Source organism: Bicyclus anynana, chromosome 25 (genome assembly GCF_947172395.1).
Source record: "Bicyclus anynana chromosome 25, ilBicAnyn1.1, whole genome shotgun sequence".
In the NCBI taxonomy this organism is placed as follows: Eukaryota; Metazoa; Arthropoda; class Insecta; order Lepidoptera; family Nymphalidae; genus Bicyclus; species Bicyclus anynana.
In genome coordinates, this window is record NC_069107.1 from 9,777,774 (window position 1) to 9,799,168 (window position 21,395).

At 36.1% G+C, this 21,395-nt stretch overlaps 3 protein-coding genes and 2 long non-coding RNA genes across 5 annotated transcripts; 3 read left to right on the forward strand and 2 right to left on the reverse strand.

The window, feature by feature from the left end:
• The first annotated feature begins 4,091 nt into the window (after positions 1-4,091).
• LOC112051389 (phospholipid scramblase 2-like) lies at positions 4,092-5,126 on the forward strand. Its single transcript, XM_024090002.2, has one exon. The coding sequence runs from the start codon at positions 4,512-4,514 to the stop codon at positions 5,109-5,111; it is 600 nt and encodes a 199-aa protein (XP_023945770.2). The 5' UTR covers positions 4,092-4,511; the 3' UTR covers positions 5,112-5,126.
• A 61-nt stretch (positions 5,127-5,187) lies between these two features.
• On the reverse strand, positions 5,188-6,139 carry LOC112051401 (alpha-crystallin A chain-like). The gene has a single exon (XM_024090025.2). It carries the CDS (start codon positions 6,018-6,020, stop codon positions 5,436-5,438), a length of 585 nt encoding a protein of 194 aa, XP_023945793.2. The 5' UTR covers positions 6,021-6,139; the 3' UTR covers positions 5,188-5,435.
• A 4,087-nt stretch (positions 6,140-10,226) lies between these two features.
• Positions 10,227-12,725, forward strand: LOC112051388 (heat shock protein 83). The gene has a single exon (XM_024090001.2). It carries the CDS (start codon positions 10,409-10,411, stop codon positions 12,566-12,568), a length of 2,160 nt encoding a protein of 719 aa, XP_023945769.1. The 5' UTR covers positions 10,227-10,408; the 3' UTR covers positions 12,569-12,725.
• A 1,763-nt stretch (positions 12,726-14,488) lies between these two features.
• Positions 14,489-15,608, forward strand: LOC128199491 (uncharacterized). The gene is made up of 2 exons (XR_008252125.1): positions 14,489-14,735; positions 15,373-15,608. It is a non-coding gene; the product is annotated as an uncharacterized LOC128199491 (long non-coding RNA).
• An 813-nt stretch (positions 15,609-16,421) lies between these two features.
• Positions 16,422-18,968, reverse strand: LOC128199492 (uncharacterized). Its single transcript, XR_008252126.1, has 2 exons — positions 17,461-18,968; positions 16,422-16,636 (listed from the first exon to the last, which is right to left on the reverse strand). It is a non-coding gene; the product is annotated as an uncharacterized LOC128199492 (long non-coding RNA).
• Between the last annotated feature and the right edge of the window lie 2,427 nt (positions 18,969-21,395).

The window sequence follows — 21,395 nt, forward strand, 5'->3', positions numbered from 1 at the left end:
CGTCATTAAATCGTACCATTTTGTATGGGTAGTCTTACAGGGATCCGCGGCAGTGTCGCAAATCTGATAAATCCCTAGCTCCGAAAGTAATGATCGCAGATACCCTGTTACTTTTACAAAATAGCTTTACTATAGGCATACTTTTAATTTATACACAATTTAAAAAACTGTCATCATCCCTATTGCTAAAATGAAAAAAAATGTTATTATACTTGTAATAAATAATGTCGCCTCCATGCCGTCCATGTCCCAAACACATACACACATACGTACACCGAGGCGCTCCGTCTTAAGGACGACATATGAAGTAATTTTTTTTCGAACAACCCTACACTAGAAATCCGACTTTATATCTATCAACATAGAGTACAAAATCAATGGAACCGCGAAATATTTTTTCCATTTCATATTTACGAATATGCCCCAAATTCCCCAAAAATTAGAACCGTGAAAGCGTGGGGGGGGTGTAGAGGGAGGTGGGGTAGAATTTTTCTACGCACGAGGGGTGGGGTGCATAGTAGATAGTTTTAGAGATGTATTTGAACACGTCAGCGCTTTCATTTGATTTGTTTTAATTCGCAACATTAATTGATCATAATTTGGGAAAAAGAAACATTAAATAACGTGAAAATTACTATAAAACCATTCTATTTGGAATCATCATCATTAGCAACCAATTTTCGGCTCATTGTTGAGCCTGAGTCTCCTCACAGAATGAGAGTGATCACGCTGGCCCATTGCAGATTGGCAGACTTTACACACGCAGAGAATTAAGAAAATTCTCTGGTATGCAGGTTTCCTCACGATGTTTTTCGTTCACCGTTTGAGACACGTGATATTTATTTTCTTAAAATGCATACAACTGTGCAAAACACATACAAGTTAGAGGTGCATTTTGCCCCTGACCAGATTCGAACCTACGCCCTCAAAGCAGCTTAAAGCTCTAAAGCAGCTTAAAGTTTAAAGAGGTCCGAAGGTGCTGGAATGGTAACAAGAAATATCTGTCTAAAGTTCTACTGTTTATGTATCCAAGTATTAGAAATGAAAGGTCAGTGTACTCGTTGGTAGTAAAATAGTTCGGTGAAGTGGCTAAGCGCATTAGTTTTTCAAAACAGATCAGTTTTAACCCGTAAAAGAAGTATCCGAAGTATGTGTAACCGTAATTCGTAGAAATCAAAGTTCGAGTTATGTACTTTTATATTTATTGGAATGATTAATCATTGAAAAAATAATATTATTCATGAATAGAAGTAACGAAACAACTGAAACGTTTTTTCAGACTGAATAATTGAAAGTATTATAGTGTTAGTAATACCGGTAGCGACATCTTGTGACATTTCTCGCCATTTTTAACCGACTTCCAAAAAGGAGGAGGTTCTACGTTCGGCTGTATGTATGTTTTTTTTTTTTTTTTTTTTTTTTTTTTTTTTTTTTTTTATGTATGTCCAGCGATAATTCCGTCAATTATGGACCGATTTTGAAAATTCTTTTTTTGTTTTGAAGGGTTTACTTCCAGGGTGGTCCCATTTTTTTCATGTCAGGATCTGATGATGGCATCCTGGAGAAATTGAAGGGAACTTTCGAAAGTTGTAGAGACGGCTAGTGCGTTTGTTAGTGTTTCCATAAGGTATTTTAAACCACTACAACTTTATGAAGGTTTGGAGTTGGTCTGATGATGGAGCCGAAACACAGACGATGGAACTCGTCAACGATTTACAGCAGTCACCTTTTGTTTGGACTTGATAAATTTGTATTGATGAGTACTTTCCACCTGTATGGGTTGTGACTGTATTAAGGGTCCGGTGATGAAGACGAGGGACAGTGAAGAGAACTCCTCGACGGTTCACAGTAGCTACCTCGTGTTTGGACTTGATAAATTTGTATTGATGAGCACTTTCCACCTAGATGGATTGTGACTGTATTAAGGGTCTGGTGATGAAGACGAGGGACAGTGAACAGAACTCCTCGACGGTTCACAGTAGCTACCTTGTGTTTGGACTTGTAAATTTGTGTTGATGAGAACTTTCCACCTAGATGGATTGTGACTGTATTAAGGGTCTGATGATGAAGACAAGGGACAGTGAAGAGAACTCCTCGACGGTTCACAGTAGCTACCTTGTGTTTGGACTTGATAAATTTGTATTGATGAGAACTTTCCACCTAGATGGATTGTGACTGTATTAAGGGTCTGGTGATGAAAACGAAGCACAGTGAAGAGAACTCCTCGACGGCTCACAGTAGCTACCTTGTGTTTGGACTTGATAATTTTGTCTTGATAAGAACTTTCCACTTAGATAGGTTGTGACTGTACACACGCAGTAGGTATGCTAACACTAAAAATAAAAAAATAAAAATTTTAATAAAAAAAATTCAACCGACTTCCAAGTCAAAAAATAACTTTAACTAAAAAGCAAAAAATAACATCCTACCTATGTGCTACCTTCTGATCAGTTTGAAGGCGGTGCCAAGCCAGTGTCGTGTTTTAATTAAAGCTGTTTCTAAAAGAACCACAGAATTTTTGTACTTAAAACGTGTTTAATTAAAACATCACTGGCTTGGCACCGCCTTCAAACTGATCAGAAGGTAGCACATAGGTAGGATGTTATTTTTTGCTTTTTAGTTAAAGTTATTTTTTGACTTGGAAGTCGGTTGAATTTTTTTTATTAAAATTTTTATCATATTAACTTTCATGCCATCTATGACTTTATTTTGACAACTTTACGTTAGAGAATGCTTATCAAGTTTTCACACCGTTCCGTTCTTAAACTGAAAGTTCGTAGTAGTATGGGCAAATGCCAACAGATGGCACTTTAGACATTCTTTGAAAAAAAATAATCGATTTTCTAAAAGGAGGAAGTTTTATGAGCTGTATGTATTTATTATTCTGCGTAATTCTTTGTTTTAAAATATCTACAAAACCTACATGTATGAGTACTTTTTATGCTTTCGGCCATCTATTTGTATTTTGCATCTCATGACCTCAATCAGATGACGCCAGGGTGCTGGTACAGCTTTATAGAAAAAGTATTAAGGAAATTAATTAAATTATACGATTAGTATAAATACAAAGGCGGCCTTACGATGCGGCATAATCCATAATTGATCAATTTTCAGTATACGTTCTCACAGTTATCCGGCAAAAATCTGTTAATACCGGGGCGTTTAAGGTAAAATTGACATTATTATGTACACTAATGTTACCCTGATCATATTATCACCCATGATACGAATCGATTGACACCTATTCACCAAAATTGGACGTATAAGGTGTCAATCTAGCATAGCTGCTGCGGAGAATCATACTTAAATACAAACACATAAATACATACATAGACATTAAATATAAACATAGACATTCAAAGTCACAAAATCATCACCCTGCTTTTAACTTCGCCATCTAAAAACAAAACAATTAAGTAATATAGGTTCCTATTTTTAACAGACGAAAAACAGAGAGGTTTACTATTCGACGTATTGTATTTTTTATGTAATAACACGCGAAACTTTTTACTGAGTAAATGCTTCGAATTAGGTCTTTAAAAAGTTGAAGAAAAATTCCTATTCTCGGGCAGGCAAACAGGGGATAATTATTGTAAAGTAAAACAACGCATGACTTTTTATAGATTAGTCCGATTTTGATAATTCTTTTTTTTATTATTTAACTCAAAGTAAGATAATTAAAAAAAATTCTGCCATAAGGGTGGGAAATTAGGGGTGATATATTTATTACTAGCAGACGCCCGCGACTTCGTTCGCGTGGAATTCAGTTTTTCACAAATCCCGCGGGAACCATGGATTTTACCGAGATGAAAAAAAAAGCCTGTGTTAATCCAGAGTAAAATCTATTTCCATTCCAAATTTCAGCCAAATCGCTTCAGTAGCTGCAGCGTAATAGAGAAACAAACACACTTACACACTTTCACACTTACACACAAACTTTCGCCTTTTAGTGTGATGTGTGATGTGATATTAGAGTGACTAACCGACGCCTCCCAATTTCATCCGCGTAGTTCCCGTTCCCGTGAAAGTACGGGGATTAAAAATTTTCGATTAAGTTAAGAAAGTAAATTGAGAATTTTCAAAAACAGTTTAATAAAGATCCAGAGATTACCCCTACAATGCTACAAACTTTACCTCTATATTACTATGTAGGTACAGAAGTATGGATTCGATTTAGAGGGTATAAATTATAATATTAGTGTAAAAAATAAATATTACTTTTATTTTCAACTTATTTATTGTTTACACCACAAAAATACTGAAATAAATACAAAGGTACATAATTAAAAAAAAATGTTATTAATATTTTTTCTAAAAACATTAATTCCTCTGATTAAAAAACACGAAAATGACAAATTATTTGACATGACAGTTGGTTAGGTACCTAACACAAACAACAATAGTGTGAATAATTAGAACATGATTTAACTTAATAAATAAAATGGAAAATTTAAAAATAAGTGGAAAATAAAAGAAAGCTTTCCAATGCACTGTAAAATACCTACTGGTCCATGAAAAATATTATAAGCAATGGTGTAAAAAAAGAAGACTGGATGCCCTGTCCTAAAGATGAAGTAAACTACCCAGGTCTGGCTTACTTATGCCCTTTAGGGGAGCTGATAGTAGCGGAAGAACCGGATACCTTGCACAGTTTGATAGGGCTCAAAGATATTAGCTACACCATATACAACAATGAAGGCCAAAAGGTATTTTTAGCTGTCAAGAAAGGTCAATATAAATTCGTAATCAAAATTTACAACTATTATGGAAATGAAATAATAGAAGTCCAAAAACCTTCTGAGTGCGTAAACAAAGCTTTAATTTGGGCTCCACCTGGGAATTTCGTGGGATCCGTTGAAAAAACGAAATCTTGCCCCAAAACTTACCTTGTAAAGAACCATTTAGGTGAAAAGGTTCTAAAAATAAAAGCAAGACAGTACTTGAACAATAGTGGATTCAACATCTTTTCAAACGGCGACCTAATTGGGCTAATCAGCGCTAGATGGCGTTACGCAGTTTCTTTTCCTATAGAAATGGATTTCGCTATTAAAAGCATTTTACTTGGAGCCTGTTTTCTAATAAGTTGGAAAAAGCCCCTGTTAGGCTCATGATTTTTTAAAACAAATGAAAGTATTTTTGCATTTGAATTATGAATCTACTAAAGCATATACAAAAATAAAACGAAAATTACTTAAAAAGAATCACTTTATTGCTTATTTATTATAACTAAACACACTTTTCACTCATTCACTCAAATTCAAATCAATACAAAATTCGAAAATTAAATTCAGTCTTTACTTTACTTGTTCTCAGACCCGTAGGTACCAGTTTTAATAACAATAGAACTTATCGTTGACTAAGAAAGCATTTTCTAGCACTTTCTCACTAGCTAATATAGTCCTTAAATCGATGGAATAAAGTTAATATTCATTAAACTATCGTTTCCTCTTTTTCTGTGGCGACTTGGTTTCCTGTTCCGGTTCGCCGTTCTGCTCTTCTTGCTCAACTGTGTCTCTATCCTGCAGCTTCCTGCGAACTGGACCAGTTTGAGCTATAGGCACCACGCGTTCACCTTTCTCCAAAGCCAACTTGGGAGCCGTTATGGTCAAAACACCATCGGAAGACAGTTTGGACTCGACTGCCTCGGCGTTACATTCTTCTGGCAAAGCGTACCGGCGTTTGAATTGCCTGGTGACATATCCATGCTCATCTTGCTTTTCTTCATGTTTCCCTTCAATCACAACGTAGTTATCGCTCACTTTCACTGACACCTCTTCGGGAGCAAAGTGTTGGACATCCAAATTGATCTGGAACTTGTCTTTATCTGCTTTGATGGTGGAACCGACATCCCTAGCCAAAGATGACAGGTTTCTCCACTGGCGTACATACTTCCGAGGGCGATCGAATATGTCGGTCAACAAAAAATCTTCCGGCGCCAAATCGAGAACTAAAAGTTGATCTCTGATGCCCCTGGATCGCGGAGCAAGTTCATAATCCAATAAATACGGTAGCAGAGACATTTTCTTTTCTTTCTTTCACTAAACAATTGAATTTCAAACACCAATCTTTGAGAAAACTTTGAAAGCTTCGCTCACTTCACTTGAGTTGTGCGTTTTGTTGCAAATAACTGACGCCGGCAACGCCGCGCGTTTTGTTTATATACGCTAAAAGCTTGTTCAGCGGTCGTTTCTACAAAAATCTGGAAAAGTATAGAATGATCGTGTGAAAACGCCATCTATGAGCCACTAGCTGCACTTCAGAGCCGCTATTGTTTACTTGCGCCATCTATTGGAATGAATTGCTACTTTCAATTGTGTGAACTTTCACAAAATTTAATATTATATGAAAAAAAATGATTCACCCCTATACGATCATTAGTCATTACCATGATTCATAAAACATGAACATTCATAAAAAATAAAAAGTTACAAGTAATTTTTTCTAACGGCTAAAAACCTGTACCTATCTTTAATGACTCAACGGTATGGAAGTCGAAATAACCGCCGTAGATTCAATTCAACAGTACGAATACGAATCTAGAACTTTCTAGGTTCTAGTAAAGCCATAACTTAGGCCAATCGAACTAGGCCGTAGAACCGTCTAACATATCTATACCACAGAAAACATAACATGTACAATCTATACTTATCTATTTTAGGTATGGAGTTAGCAAATAGGTACTAGCGACATAATACAATATTGTACCTACCTACGTAGGTACCTACCGACAATTACACGTGACAATTAATAAAGGCAAATAACCTCTAAGTAGGTATAGGTACCTACCTAATTACATACATACTTATAAGTACTATAGTTTCAAATGATTTTTATAGACCAAAGATTTTTTTTATTTTTTTATTCTTTACAAGTCAGCCCTTGACTGCATTCTCACCTGAAGTTATGATGCAATCTAAGATGGAAGTGAGTTAATTTGTTAGGCGAAGGATGAAAATCCACACCCATTTCGGTTTCTACACGACGTCGTACCGGAATCGCTTGGCGGCACGTGTTTGCCGGTTGGGCGGTAACTAGCCATGCCCGAAGCCTCCCGCCAGCCAGACCTGGACCAACCTCCCTGCAACCCGCTTGATGTCCTCAGTCCTCCTAGTGGGGGGTCGACCAACACTGCGCTTTCCGGTGCGGGGTCGACATTCACTCACACACACATCAATAGAAAATATTCTGTGTTAAAAACTAGGTAGGTAGTAGGTACCTACTTAGGTATAGTCTAGCAAGTTCTTTGATAATACTCCCATGATATGCGGGCGACAGGGGGAAAGACTGCGCGGGTGTGAAATCGTGCGTGCGGGAAAGTGACGTTCATCAGTCGTGTGTTTTTCATTCATCGCTACACGCCCCCGACCCGCGCGGAACATCGGGAGTGTTAGCCAATTCTGAGATAGTCGTACCTATAGCAAGGTACAAGGTACATGATGCAACAATACACTTTGTGATTTACAGTTCGTGCGCTGTGTAGCATGGTGCGGGTGACAGTTCGTTTCACTCTTGAAAATTTGCCGCGATTCACGATAATAGTATGTGTTATGAACGTCATACAGGCAACTGTCACCCGCACCATGCTACAGCGCACGAACTGTAGCTAAGTAGGGCCCTACCTAGTTCTTATCTACTTATCTATAAAAAAACTTAATCCAAAGCTATGGAGACTGTCTACCCACTTATAGAACAAAAGAAACAAAAGAAAATTGGACTTTCATCTTTTTCTTTGTTCGCATCTAGACATAGTGAATGCACGAATTAAAGTAGATTTAGGTAGGTAGGTACTTTTCGAATTAATTTTCATTTTGAGAGCCGTGATAGCCTAGTGGATATGATCTCTGTCTCCAATTCCAGAGGGTGTAGGTTCGAATCCGGTCAGGGGCATGCATCTCTAACTCAAACTAAGTATGTGCATTTTAAGAAATTAAATAGGTATCACGTGTCTCAAACGGTAGGAAAAACATCGTGAGGAAACCTGCGTAGGTACCTGACAATTTACTTAATTCTCTGCGTGTGTGAAGTCTTTCAATCCGCATTGAGCCAGCGTGGTGGACTATTGACCTAAGCCCTCTCATTCTAAGAGAGGAGACTTGTGGCAGTGAGCCGAATATGGGTTGATAGGTAGTGATGATGATGATGATGATGATGATGATTTACCTATCTTTAGTGTTTTGCGGAGGTAGGTACCTAGGTAGATGGGTATAACACAACTACGTCGGATCGGAAATTAAATTGGATACGTATCTCATACTTAGGTACATAGGTACCTATATCATAGGTATCTGACACAGGACTTGAACCCAAGACCTTAGTACGAAAGACCGACTATAAGAAAGCCGTACTACTCTACATATGAAACTCTTTTAGATAGGTACCTATTTACTTAGGTAGGTAGGTACCTTCTTCTAGTAAGGAACCTTTACCAGGGTTCATCTACCATATACCTACTTAGCTAAATCTAGAATGTACTTAGATCCTTCAAATTATTAATTTACAAAAAAAATAATGCCAGTCAGCAATATACCTACCTACCCCTACCTATAGGTACCAGCTAAAGTAAGTACCTACCTACCAATTTCTATAGAATTAGGCCATTATTATTATTAAATTACGCATCATCATGTTGACTATAATAGGTAGGCACCTACTTAGGTATTTCGTAACTTTACTTATTTTTTACACGTTTTTAAATAACGAATAGCCATGCCGGTAAACCTAACCTAGGTTTGTTAGACTTTGGCCATTATTAAGTACAATGGAAAAAGTTCTGGTCCATGGAAATATTACGGTCACGTAATATTGCATTTGAGATAATATAAGTGCATCTTCTACCTAAAGTTCATTCATAAACGAAAAATCAATAAGGAACAAACTAGAAATATAAAATAGCAGGAAATGTATAGAACAGGATACGCCTAGCGCTGCTTGTGGCGAGTAGCGTCAATAAACACCGGATATGCATCGAACATTCTGGACTAAACAAGAAATTTATAAATTTAGTTAATATTATGAATGAAATCAAACAAAATTATAGCTTTTTAAGTCATTGTATATTCTAACAAACCTATTAGATTGTTTGTTTTATGTAATTCAGTTCTGTTTTACTGTTACTCAATTATTATTGTAGAAAGTTCTCGAACATTCTAGATTGTTCCATAGGATTACAGGAATCAATAGCGCTGCCATCTATTAGGGAGTAGTAAAACTGATGAAATTTCCAGAGGTGTCGCCAACATTTCATGATGTAATAATTTTTAACCGGCTTAAAGAGTGGCTCTGTGTTCGACCCGTATGTTTGTAAGTGCATGTATTTCTTGAAAACTACAGATCTGTTATGAATTTGTTTTTTGTTATTCAAATGATAAAGGATTGAAAAATACTTAATAAATGACGTTGTTTCTTAAAAAATATAAGCTATTGTTTAAAGATTTTTGTGTATGTAATCTAAGTATTAAACTAAGTTCAAAATCAAATTTAATTTAGTTGCTTCAAACATTTTTTTTTATATTACCGTCAATGCAAAAATGAGATTGATAATTGTTACATATTCACGCTTTCACTACCTTAACTGATAGTTCAATCCAAAATGTTGCAGGTTTCTATTTCTAAATGCGATTGAAGCTGTAACAGCCAGTGCTATAGTAATTCGACAGTAATAATTGTCAGACTAAAGGGTTTTTGAAAAGTAAGTGTCAGGATTATAAAATAACGTTAGTTAAAGTTATTAAGATAGTTCGGTATTTTTTTATTCTGCTTACTACTTAACTGTGTTTTGTTTGCTTTTTAAATTTTCAATATTTCTTAAATTAATGTAAACTTTAATGTGAATAAAATATAAATATATCTGTCCAACGATGATTAAATACTCTCATTTATTTATTTCATAGTTAAGTAAGGTTATTTATATTATTTTTATTTCTATATTTGACCAACATAAGAACTTAACATATCAGAAATTCTTACGTTCACATAATAATAACGAATATATAAATCAATATTAAAAATTTACATTATATTTTAGTATTTAAAAATACGTGACAAAAAGGAATATGTATTACAATAAATAATGTAAGTCAAACTTGAATTTTTTAAGATTCCCGATGAAGCACGCGAAACTAAGTAAAAGGTTGCTAGCATCTGATAAAGTGGGCGGCAAATCTAGAAACTTCTACCCGTTCACAGATGTCGCCAGCGACTGAAAGCTATATAAACGAAATGTCATTGCGCGCCGGCGTTATTTGAGAAAAATCGAGCTGCAACACAAGACATTACACAGTGCTTTTTCGGTGTGAATTTTAAACACGTGCTGAATAAAAACCGCGTTGCCAATAGACAAACCAAGCTTTGAAAGTTCTTTGTTTTAACTAATCGCATTCTCTACAAGTTTTGAAATCGAAGAAAGAAAATGCCGGAAGAAATGGAGACCCAGCCCGCCGAGGTGGAGACCTTCGCCTTCCAGGCGGAGATCGCCCAGCTCATGTCCCTGATCATCAACACCTTCTACTCTAACAAGGAAATCTTCCTCCGTGAGTTAATCTCCAACTCTTCAGACGCTCTGGACAAGATCCGATATGAATCTCTCACGGACCCGTCGAAGCTGGACAGCGGTAAGGAATTGTATATTAAAATCATCCCCAACAAGAGCGAGGGAACTCTCACCATCATTGATACTGGTATTGGTATGACAAAGGCGGATTTAGTCAACAACTTGGGTACGATCGCTAAATCTGGAACAAAGGCTTTCATGGAGGCTCTCCAAGCTGGCGCTGACATCAGTATGATCGGTCAGTTCGGTGTGGGCTTCTACTCCTGCTACTTGGTCGCCGATAGAGTTACAGTACATTCCAAACACAATGATGACGACCAGTACATGTGGGAGTCCGCGGCCGGCGGTTCCTTCACCGTCCGCCCCGACCCCGGCGAGCCTCTCGGCCGCGGCACGAAAATCGTCCTCCACGTCAAGGAAGACTTGGCCGAATTCATGGAAGAGCAGAAGATCAAGGAAATCGTCAAGAAACACTCGCAGTTCATCGGCTATCCCATCAAACTGGTAGTAGAAAAGGAACGTGAAAAGGAATTGTCTGACGACGAGGCTGAGGAGGAAAAGAAAGAGGATGAGAACGAAGACGACAAGCCAAAGATCGAGGACGTCGGAGAAGACGACGAGGAAGACAACAAAGATAAGAAAAAGAAGAAGAAGACTATCAAAGAGAAGTACTCTGAAGATGAGGAATTGAACAAGACCAAGCCCATCTGGACTCGCAACGCTGATGACATCACCCAGGAGGAGTATGGTGACTTCTACAAGTCACTCACCAACGACTGGGAAGACCACCTCGCAGTCAAACACTTCAGTGTTGAAGGTCAGCTGGAGTTCCGTGCCCTGCTCTTTGTCCCCAGACGCGCACCCTTTGACCTCTTTGAGAACAAGAAACGCAAGAACAACATTAAGTTGTATGTCCGCAGAGTATTCATCATGGACAACTGCGAGGACCTCATCCCTGAGTACCTGAACTTCATCAAAGGAGTCGTAGACAGCGAGGACTTGCCTCTCAACATCTCTCGTGAGATGCTCCAACAGAACAAGATCTTGAAAGTCATTAGGAAGAATCTGGTAAAGAAATGCATGGAGCTCTTCGAGGAACTTGCAGAGGACAAAGAAAACTACAAGAAATACTATGAACAGTTCAGCAAAAATCTGAAGCTTGGCATTCACGAGGACTCTGCAAACAGATCTAAATTGGCCGATTTACTCCGATACCACACATCTGCCTCTGGCGATGAAGTGTGCTCCCTCAAGGACTATGTTTCCCGAATGAAGGAGAACCAGAAACACATCTACTACATCACTGGTGAGAACAGAGACCAAGTTGCCAACTCATCCTTCGTCGAGAGGGTCAAGAAACGTGGCTATGAGGTAGTCTACATGACTGAGCCAATTGATGAGTATGTAGTCCAACAAATGAGGGAGTATGATGGAAAGACCCTCGTCTCAGTCACCAAGGAAGGCCTGGAACTCCCTGAGGATGAGGAAGAGAAGAAGAAGCGCGAGGAAGACAAAGTCAAGTTCGAAGGCCTCTGCAAAGTCATGAAGAATATTCTGGACAGCAAAGTAGAGAAAGTTGTTGTCTCCAACAGGCTTGTTGAGTCTCCGTGCTGCATTGTCACCGCTCAGTACGGCTGGTCTGCTAACATGGAGCGCATCATGAAGGCCCAGGCCTTGAGAGACACATCAACCATGGGTTACATGGCCGCCAAGAAACACCTTGAGATCAACCCTGATCATTCCATTGTGGAGACACTCCGTCAGAAGGCTGAGGCTGACAAGAACGACAAAGCTGTCAAAGATCTAGTCATTTTACTGTACGAGACTGCTTTACTGTCATCTGGCTTCACTCTTGATGAGCCTCAAGTACACGCTTCCAGAATCTACCGCATGATCAAGCTCGGTCTTGGCATTGATGAGGATGAACCAGTTCCTGTAGAAGTCGAAACTAGCGCTGGTGACGTCCCACCTCTAGAGGGTGATGCTGATGATGCGTCTCGCATGGAAGAAGTAGATTAAGTTGTCCGTCTATCCTGTAGCCATGTTGTAATGGTTTTCTGTGATGTCTCCTTGTATTTTTTTTGTGCACTGGTGTACAGCCAAAGACTGATTTAGTTCAAATTCCATTTCAATTTAAAATTAACAATAAATAATTACATGTAATGTAATAATTTAATACTGTTGTTTTCTTTATCTTCCTTTTAGGTACTCATAAGTTAAAACTATTATTTTGGAGAATAACTTCATAACTTAAAAATAGGTGGTTAAAAAAAAATTTTGAAACTGACTTCTATCTTACAAATTTAATTAATTTTAAATTTAATAATAACTCATAAATTTAACTTTCATTATATTGGAGAATAACTTAAAACTAGGTAAAAATCTAGTTACAAAAAAAAATTGTAACTAACTTCCATTCTACATATTCAATTAATTTTGAAGTTATACATCAAGATTCAAGAGGAAATAATTGTAGTAAACTAAGCTTGTCTTACTCCTTAGGGCATCTGTACACACCACGATTTTTAAACGCACGCACGCAGGGCACTTATAAGTAAGTGCTACCTTCTCATCAGTTTGAAGGCGGTGCTAAGCCAGTGATGTTTTAATTAATAAACCCGTTTAAACTACAAAGATTCTCTGGTTCTGGCACCGTTTTCAAATTGATCAGAAGTTGGCACATATACAAGATGTTATTTTTTGCTTTTTAGTTTAGGTTAATTTTTGAGTTGGAAGTCTGTTGAATTTTTTTTATTAAATTTTTTATTCATTTTAAGTAGGTACCTACCTATCAAAAATTTTTACAGAATTAATTCGTAGGTAGGTGGAATTAATAAAAATTTTCTTTTTCTCTAAATGTGATTAAGTAGTACAACTAGTGCGAATTAACTTGACACCTGCCTCGAACCGAATGACGTTTGTTCATGGTAAGTACCTACTGAGTGTAAAAAATTTTGTATTTATTTCAGGGTTCCCAACTTAGGGGTTTTCCCCCCAGATTTAGGGGGCAAATAAGTGAAATGGGATTTTTTTAGGGGTCTGAAATTTTTAGGGGTATTTTCAGGGATTTTTTGACTCTTTAATATTTTTAAATTGATGATAATTTTAATATTTCTTTCTTGGCCTAGCGACTTATAACGACATATAATACGTTATTCTACAACCACTCTGAGGCAATTGGAGGCAATTTTCATCGAATAAAAGAAATTGGTAAATTTGTTCATGGTCAACGTGTATGATTTCAAAAAATCCGAATCTTCAAATAAAGATGTAGTATTTTGTCTGTATTAAATATAGACTTTTGAAACATATGACAGCATATTATTTCTAAATTATTATGAATTTATATTTTTTAGGGGGACAACTCAATAATTAAAGCGATTTTAGGGGTTTTTGACACCAACTTTAGGGATAAATATTTTGGAGAGTTGGTAACACTGATTTATTTGCACCACTTTGTGTGCGGAATACGCACAAGAAGTGTTGCGCAATTACCCAAATCCTAATAGACTACAAGCTCTTGAAAAAAATTTAGCTGTGAAATGAACCAACGTAAATAACGCTTAGAAGGCTGTTACTATAACAGAAAATAACTCTGAGCACTATGCCGTCACTTCTGAGCAGGGGCCTAATTGTCTAACGCAAACGATTGAATTTGACAGTTGAAATCGTACGTTTTTACTTGTCAAACGGCTATTTCGGATTGTGTAAGCCAATGGAAAGCCATCGGTTGGGCATAGTTAGTTCATTACGATTAGATCGTTATTTTTATACGAAGAGTGAATGATTTGTTAAGATTTGACAGTTATTTGCGATTGTCTTCGAATTGTGTAAAGTTTTATGTTCATGGCTTATGTCAAAATCTTACGATGGGTCTTGAGTCACCTTTGATCGTAAAACGGACAAATTGTGGATGTCCAAAATTCTAAAATAGTAATTTATATTTTATTAAATATCTAAAATTAATATTTTTTTCCATTCTAAATCTCTCAATTCTCTCCGTCCACAGTTAGCATTTTTAGGACGAAACTTTGCGAAGTGTTTTGTTTGTAAACAATGAACTCTGTTAAAAAGAGTAATAAATAATATATTCTTTGCAATGAACCTATAAAGTCAAAACAATGAAGTTAATTGAGTGCTATTAATCGATTTATATAGGATGCTGAGACTTGGACTCTGAGAGAAAGTGAGAAAAAGAATGTACACGCTCTAGAAATGAGTTGAAGAAGAATGCTTGCATATCCTGGACACAGTCTCACTCCTCCAAGAACTGGGGATCAAACAGCATCTTTCTTCCAGCATCCAATGTCTTCTTACACACACTTTCTTTGGACGTACCAGAGAAAGTCCATAGAGCGACATAAACTCACTACCTACGATATTTAATACCATACCATGTTTTAGATTTCTGCGACATCTTGCATGTTGTTGTATCCAATATGTTGGGATCTGTGTTCCAGGGCCTATGTGTGTGGTTTAGTTAAGTTTGCTGGTTATTAAGCAAAAAGGAATCGAATTTCATTTTTAAAATTATGATTATGGCGAACGAACTCTTTCGTCATCACTCATAGGTACATTTACATTTTCCATTGGTGCATGCCCACTCTAGGAATCCTAGGATTCTGAGCTACCGAATAGGAATAGGAAATAATAGTCGATAAGCCAATGGGTGGGAGTAGAATAGGATAGGAATAGGGAATGAGTCAAAGCGAAGCTTGTCTGTCTGCTATATTATCTTAGTACACAAACTACACTTACATTGAGACTAAATGTTGATGTGTGTATTTTATAATATGCTCAATATTAACAATTTTGCTTTACAGGATATTTGGAATATGCCCTATAACTGCAGACTCCAATATTGCAAAAAGCACCTGCAATACAGTGGAATAACATATTGGTGTGCTGAAGAAAAGATGGCAAAGGCTTTTAGCTGATAGGACATTGTACTGATGACCCTGTTATCTGGTCAAATCATAAATGTGTGTGTATTATCAAAATATTTGCATAGATTGTGAAATGCTGATGATATTTGAAAATAAAAGAATACTTACTTCGCTGAGTTTGTTTTTTGTAGTCTTTTCCAAAACTAAAGCTTTCAGTTTAACATTTTACTATTAATATTTTTTTTACCATTACAATAATTAAATAAATTATTCAAAAAAGTGTAGTTGTAAAAAATACATTTATAATACCTGTGTTCACCCCCCTGCAGTTTCACCCACATAATTCCTGTTTCCGTGGGAAGGAATACATGGCCTATAATACTCAAATGTGGATTTTTATTGGTAAAATAATCTTCAACATGGGTTCAGTAGGTCCAGTGTTTACCCCTACAATCTCACAAACTGTATCTTTTTATTACAGTATCTTGACTACTAGTATTCTAAGAATTATGAAAATGACACCTCTGAGGGTGAAATAGGGGTTGGAAGTTTATAAAAAAAAGATTTTTTAAGTTTATTTATTATAATAATAATAAATACAGTAAACATAGACTTTCAGTTAGACATTTTTTAAACCCTGAAACCACAAAGCTTAAAAATAATCAAATATATTCTCATCCAAACAGTAGGCCTGTACAGTACTTGCAGACACAGTTTTGATGATTAGTATATTTTCTTAAATCAGAAAAACGAGTTTTACCAAATTAGAATATAAATCTGCTAAAGCCTAACTAGCTACTCCATAAAGGGGCCAGACTAGACACTGAGGGATCATGGATTCAGCCCTGCCCACTGTACTTGACAACATATTGGCCATACTTAAATGTTAAAGCATGTTTATTTATAAATATGTTTTACCGTAAATAAATTATTACAGATGCTATCTTTCTAACAGCTAGCAGGATAGGTACAATGAAGTTACATACTAAATAATCAAATTTATTTTATAATTAACAAAAATGAGTAAGAATATAGATGGATGGCTGACATAGAGAGCTCCTGGAATTAGACACACACACACACCACATAATTCTTAAGCTGGCTCAGCTAGTCAGTCTTGTTGTCAAAGCACTGATCTTCATGTCTCTGAGTCAATATCAGTGGTTCATCATATTGGTCTGTTCATAATAATCAATTTAGTCTGAAATTAAAAAAAACAATTAACATTTCATACTAAAAGTTAGATAGAATCTTTGAGAGGAAAACATTAGCAGTGGTGTCCTGGGTTTGATCCCTGGCTGGGCCAATTGAGGTTTTCTCAATTGGTCTAGGTCTGGCTGGTGGAAAGCTTCGGCCAGTTACCACCTTACTGGCAAAGACCTACCACTAAGCAATTTAGCATTCCGGTACGATGCCATGTAGAAACCAAAAGGGGTGTGGATTGTCTTACTACTCCTAACAAGTTAGCCCGTTACCATCTTAGATTACATCATCACTTACCATCAGGTGAGATTGTAGTCAAGGGCTAACTTGTAAAGAATAAAAAAAAAAACCTGCTCCAATGTGGATTGGTAGTTATGGTGTTCATATACCACTATCAGATGTTAATGATAATTAATGTTCCGAAGGTCCTGTGTTTGATCCCCAGCTGGACCAATTGAGACATACGGCCAAGCGATTTAGCATTCCGGTGTGATGACGTGTAGCAACTGAAAGGGTTGTGGATTTTCAGTTTAACTTTTGCTCTCAGTAGAGGATTTTGAATGGTATATCTAAATGCCTAGATAAACTAACTCTGCGAACCCATTGTAATTATGACACTGTTGTTGGCTGGTGAAGGAATAAAACACCCTAAAGAGCTAGAGAACTGTTCAAATCCTTTAATAATAAGTCTGTTTGTGAAGTCACTCATCACACACTTAGGTAAACCTATGTATATTAGTGCCGATTCATACGAGACTTAGAGATTAACACTGGGATAAAAATAACATGCGGACTTTTCTAAAAGACAGAGGAAATGCCCACCCTCTCCTTTTGCGCAGCCCGGATGTGCTAAATACTTCCCAACAAAGAAATTACTGCTATAACTAGTGCAGGGACATGTAGTAGACAAGCAGCGCGATCATTTATTAATCGGGCATTGTTGATTGTTCTTCAGTTGGCTAACTGTAAGTTAACCACTTGTAGTTACGCTAATCACCTTAGCCCTGTCTTGCCTGAGTTAAGCGTTGTTTTAATGAGAAACTTCTTAAGAAATGGACATCGATAAAATTAGATAGAGGTAGTTTTCTTTTTTGTTTACTTTTATATTTTTGATTAACAATAACACAAACGAAGTAAACTTTGCTCCTAAGATCACTATAATTTAGTAAAACTTTGCTCAATTTCTAAATTCTCTGTAAAACCTGAAAAATAAAAATTTTGTTTTGTTTTGTTAAATTAAAATTTCCAATCCACAGGTTATTAATATGCTATGTTTCACCACAGACTAATAGGATACCCCGTTATTTTGACACTAGCCTACACAGACAACAGGGAGATTACCAAATAGTCCAAATAGCCCTTGGTTAAATTCGTTAATTGCGTTTTGTTACTTGAGTTGCATGTACCATTTTCTCACGCTATTTTCTTCAATAGTAGATATTTTTCGTGAAATTTAATGCTTCTTTAATGTTTTAAACAAAAGACATAAAACTTTGTTAAAATATATGCATTATTATGGAGTTTGACTTAAATTTGATAATATTATTAACGATAGTTTCACTATCGTTTTGCATAAACAATACGCAATCTTCATGAATGATTTCAGTTCATCGTTCACCATCCGGTCTTCATATAATGAACTAAATTAGACAATACCAATGTAAAGTTACGATTGATCGTTGATCGTAGCCGATCGTATGAACTTTACGATCAATGAACTCCGTTAGACAATTAGGCCCCAGTACAGGTGAGCACGCGAGTGAATGAAATTTCTAAGGTACAAATGATGAATTACGACTAATGATAGACTAGATGATTAAAAATAAATGTCGAAAAACCTAGCGCCGTACTAAAGAAGTGGTTCCGGAAGTCGGTACAAATTTTGACGTGACAACGTCTTATAAATTGGTTTGCCGGGTGACACTTCAAGAAACTGCGTTACGCTCCGCTCACGTTATGCGCTCACAATGAGAGCGAGTGAATAAAATTTTGTTAATATGAAATTCAGTGCGAGATTCTTTGTATAAATTAATGTTTTAAATATAATTCTTTGTATAAATAAATGTTTTAAATTGTTACTATTATTTCATCCTTCTTCCTACTATACGAATGAATATTCACATTAAAATTATTTTACCACTCAAAGTCGTTGTCACGTAAAACTTTCGCCCGTATACCGACTTTACAGGCAACCAATTTTTTTTTTTTAATTAGTCTATAGTTGCAGACGCAATATAGGTCATTTATTACTGTACGGCATTTGTGTAATTCCTTTTGTACACATATACAGATACTTTACCCGTAAACTCCGTACATATTTCCAGCGCAGGGCTCAATTCTCCATTAAGTATTTCAAAAAAAGACCCTCTAAAAACCATCAAAACTTAGTTTGTTTACTTAACCGCAATTGAGACTAAAGCTGTATCGGCCGTGCAATGGAGCAAGGTCTAGCTTCGAGCCAGGTGTCAAGTTAATTTGCACGAGGTATACGCATATATTTACTACCTACCAAAAAAAGACTCATGATTTTTCTACGAAAACTAAGCAAAATCTTTTAAAGCAATTTTATGTTTGCTTCTCAATATAACAGAAAACTAATAAAACATCTTTATATCTATATGTATACTGTATACTTTTAATAAAACTGTAAATCAATCGATAGTACCCACTAAAGCTGTTTTTTTTTCAATTTTTTGTGTTTTCTGTCTGTCCGTGTTTTTTTTTGTTATTCGGGCATCACGCTGAAACTACAGAAAGAATTCAAAATATGAAATTTGGTTTAAGACCATAATACGGATAAAGGATAATTTTTTATTGCGAAAATAAAATAAGAAGTGGGTGAAATAGGGCTTGAAAGTTTACATTGATTTCCGAGGAGTCGCTAGCGTCCGCTAGTTTCTATTATATAACAAATGCAGATTTCTTGTGAGATTAATAATCTGTGGAACTGTGGATTTATCAGCGCCATCTGTAAGTAAATTATTAACTATTATTTATTTTTTCTACTGCTAGATGGCAGCACTTGTAGTTAAATTTACTGGCTTGCTCAACAGATTAATATCCATCCAATCCAAAGTACCTATAGATCGTAGGTATTATAAAATGAATCACAGGTGGAGTAAAATTAGATTTCCAGTAAATTCCACGGTCTATTCTAGGTCTGCGCGGCGACGGTCTGACCTAGATACTTGACTTTGGTCGATCAATATGAAGCGGCGACATGGGGGTACCTACCTACCTTACCTTGTGTATTTCGCACTAAACTGCTGGATCAAGGGTCGGATACAAAAAGACAGTTATTCTTGAGACGGCGCATATTGTGAAGAGGTATCTCACTCTGGAATCCTGACCACAGGTTGTTTGCACCGGGCACTCAAACTTTCCGCAGCGGGAGGGTTGAATTTTTTTTTTTATAATTTTTTAATAGTGTTATGTATTTTATCAACATTGTTAAAAAAATTAAAAAAAGGATAAATAAATATCCCATCTTATTTCTTAGTTTTTGTGACAAGTTTTTATTTTTAAAATATATAAAAACATAAGACTCCATTTTTCTTAAATAATATTGAAAGTATGTCGTACAGACTCGAGAATGTATTCGTTTTTGAATTTTGTATTTGGAGCGGCTACGACACCGTCGTGTTCCGTACTCTCTATCTGCCTATTATTGAATAATCTGTGGTTGCAATATCATTGCCTCATTGCAGCATACAATAAATTCTAGAAAAGCCGGGCAGGCGCGCAGCGATACAAAATACAACAAAAAACAATAGGTACTTACAACTGTATGCATTTCTGTCCTTCACATTTTTGTAATGGCATGCAATCCAATTATACAAAAATGCACCATATACCTTGAGGATTCATTACCAACTTGTAATGGAAAATGAATTTAGCATTTTTTTCAATTTTTCTGTAGATACGCTTTGAGACTAACCTTACACGCTAATGTGTACCTACCGTTAAAATCATGGATTTTTCTACATAAAAATACTATATGTATATTAATCCAAGGTATATATCCAACCTATATATAATTTAAATTATCTCCATTCCACATTTCAGCCAAGTTCAGTAGTTGCAGCGTAAAGGAGTAACAAACATAACACAATCTTTCGCATTTAAAATTTTAACTGATTTTAGCCATCAATAATCTTTTTAACATGAAAATGGAACCGACTTCAAAGACGTATTAGTTATTTTGACTTTAACATAAAACTACTAAACTGATTTTGATAAAAATGGAATGGGATCATGAATATTATTGACCATGATCCATGCAACTGGGTCGAAATATCGATATTCATAATGAACAACTACGAAAAGTTTAAAATCATTGGAATGGGATCACCCTAAAATCTCTTTAAAAAAAAATAAATATGGTTTAATAAATAACAAAAAGTTACGAGGTAGAACCTCTTCCTTTTTTTGAAGTCGGTTAAAAATACACTGATAATCATAGGTACCTACTGTACCTACTTACATAAATTCCATGTCAAGCTACTTACTTCATTCTAGAATAGTCGGTACAATTGTTATACTTGTACATAATAGTGTAACACAACAATAAATTGTGCATTTGTGTTATGTTGTACCCTTCCTAGTAATACGCTATTGTTCCGAACATCCTGCGAAGTTTCGAGAACTTTCTGTTATTGATTACCTTTATTGCGTAAGCAACGTGAACTGCAACGGTTATCTAGAACTTTCTTCATTCTTATAGCAATGAAAATGAAAAAATCTTCATTTCACCATCA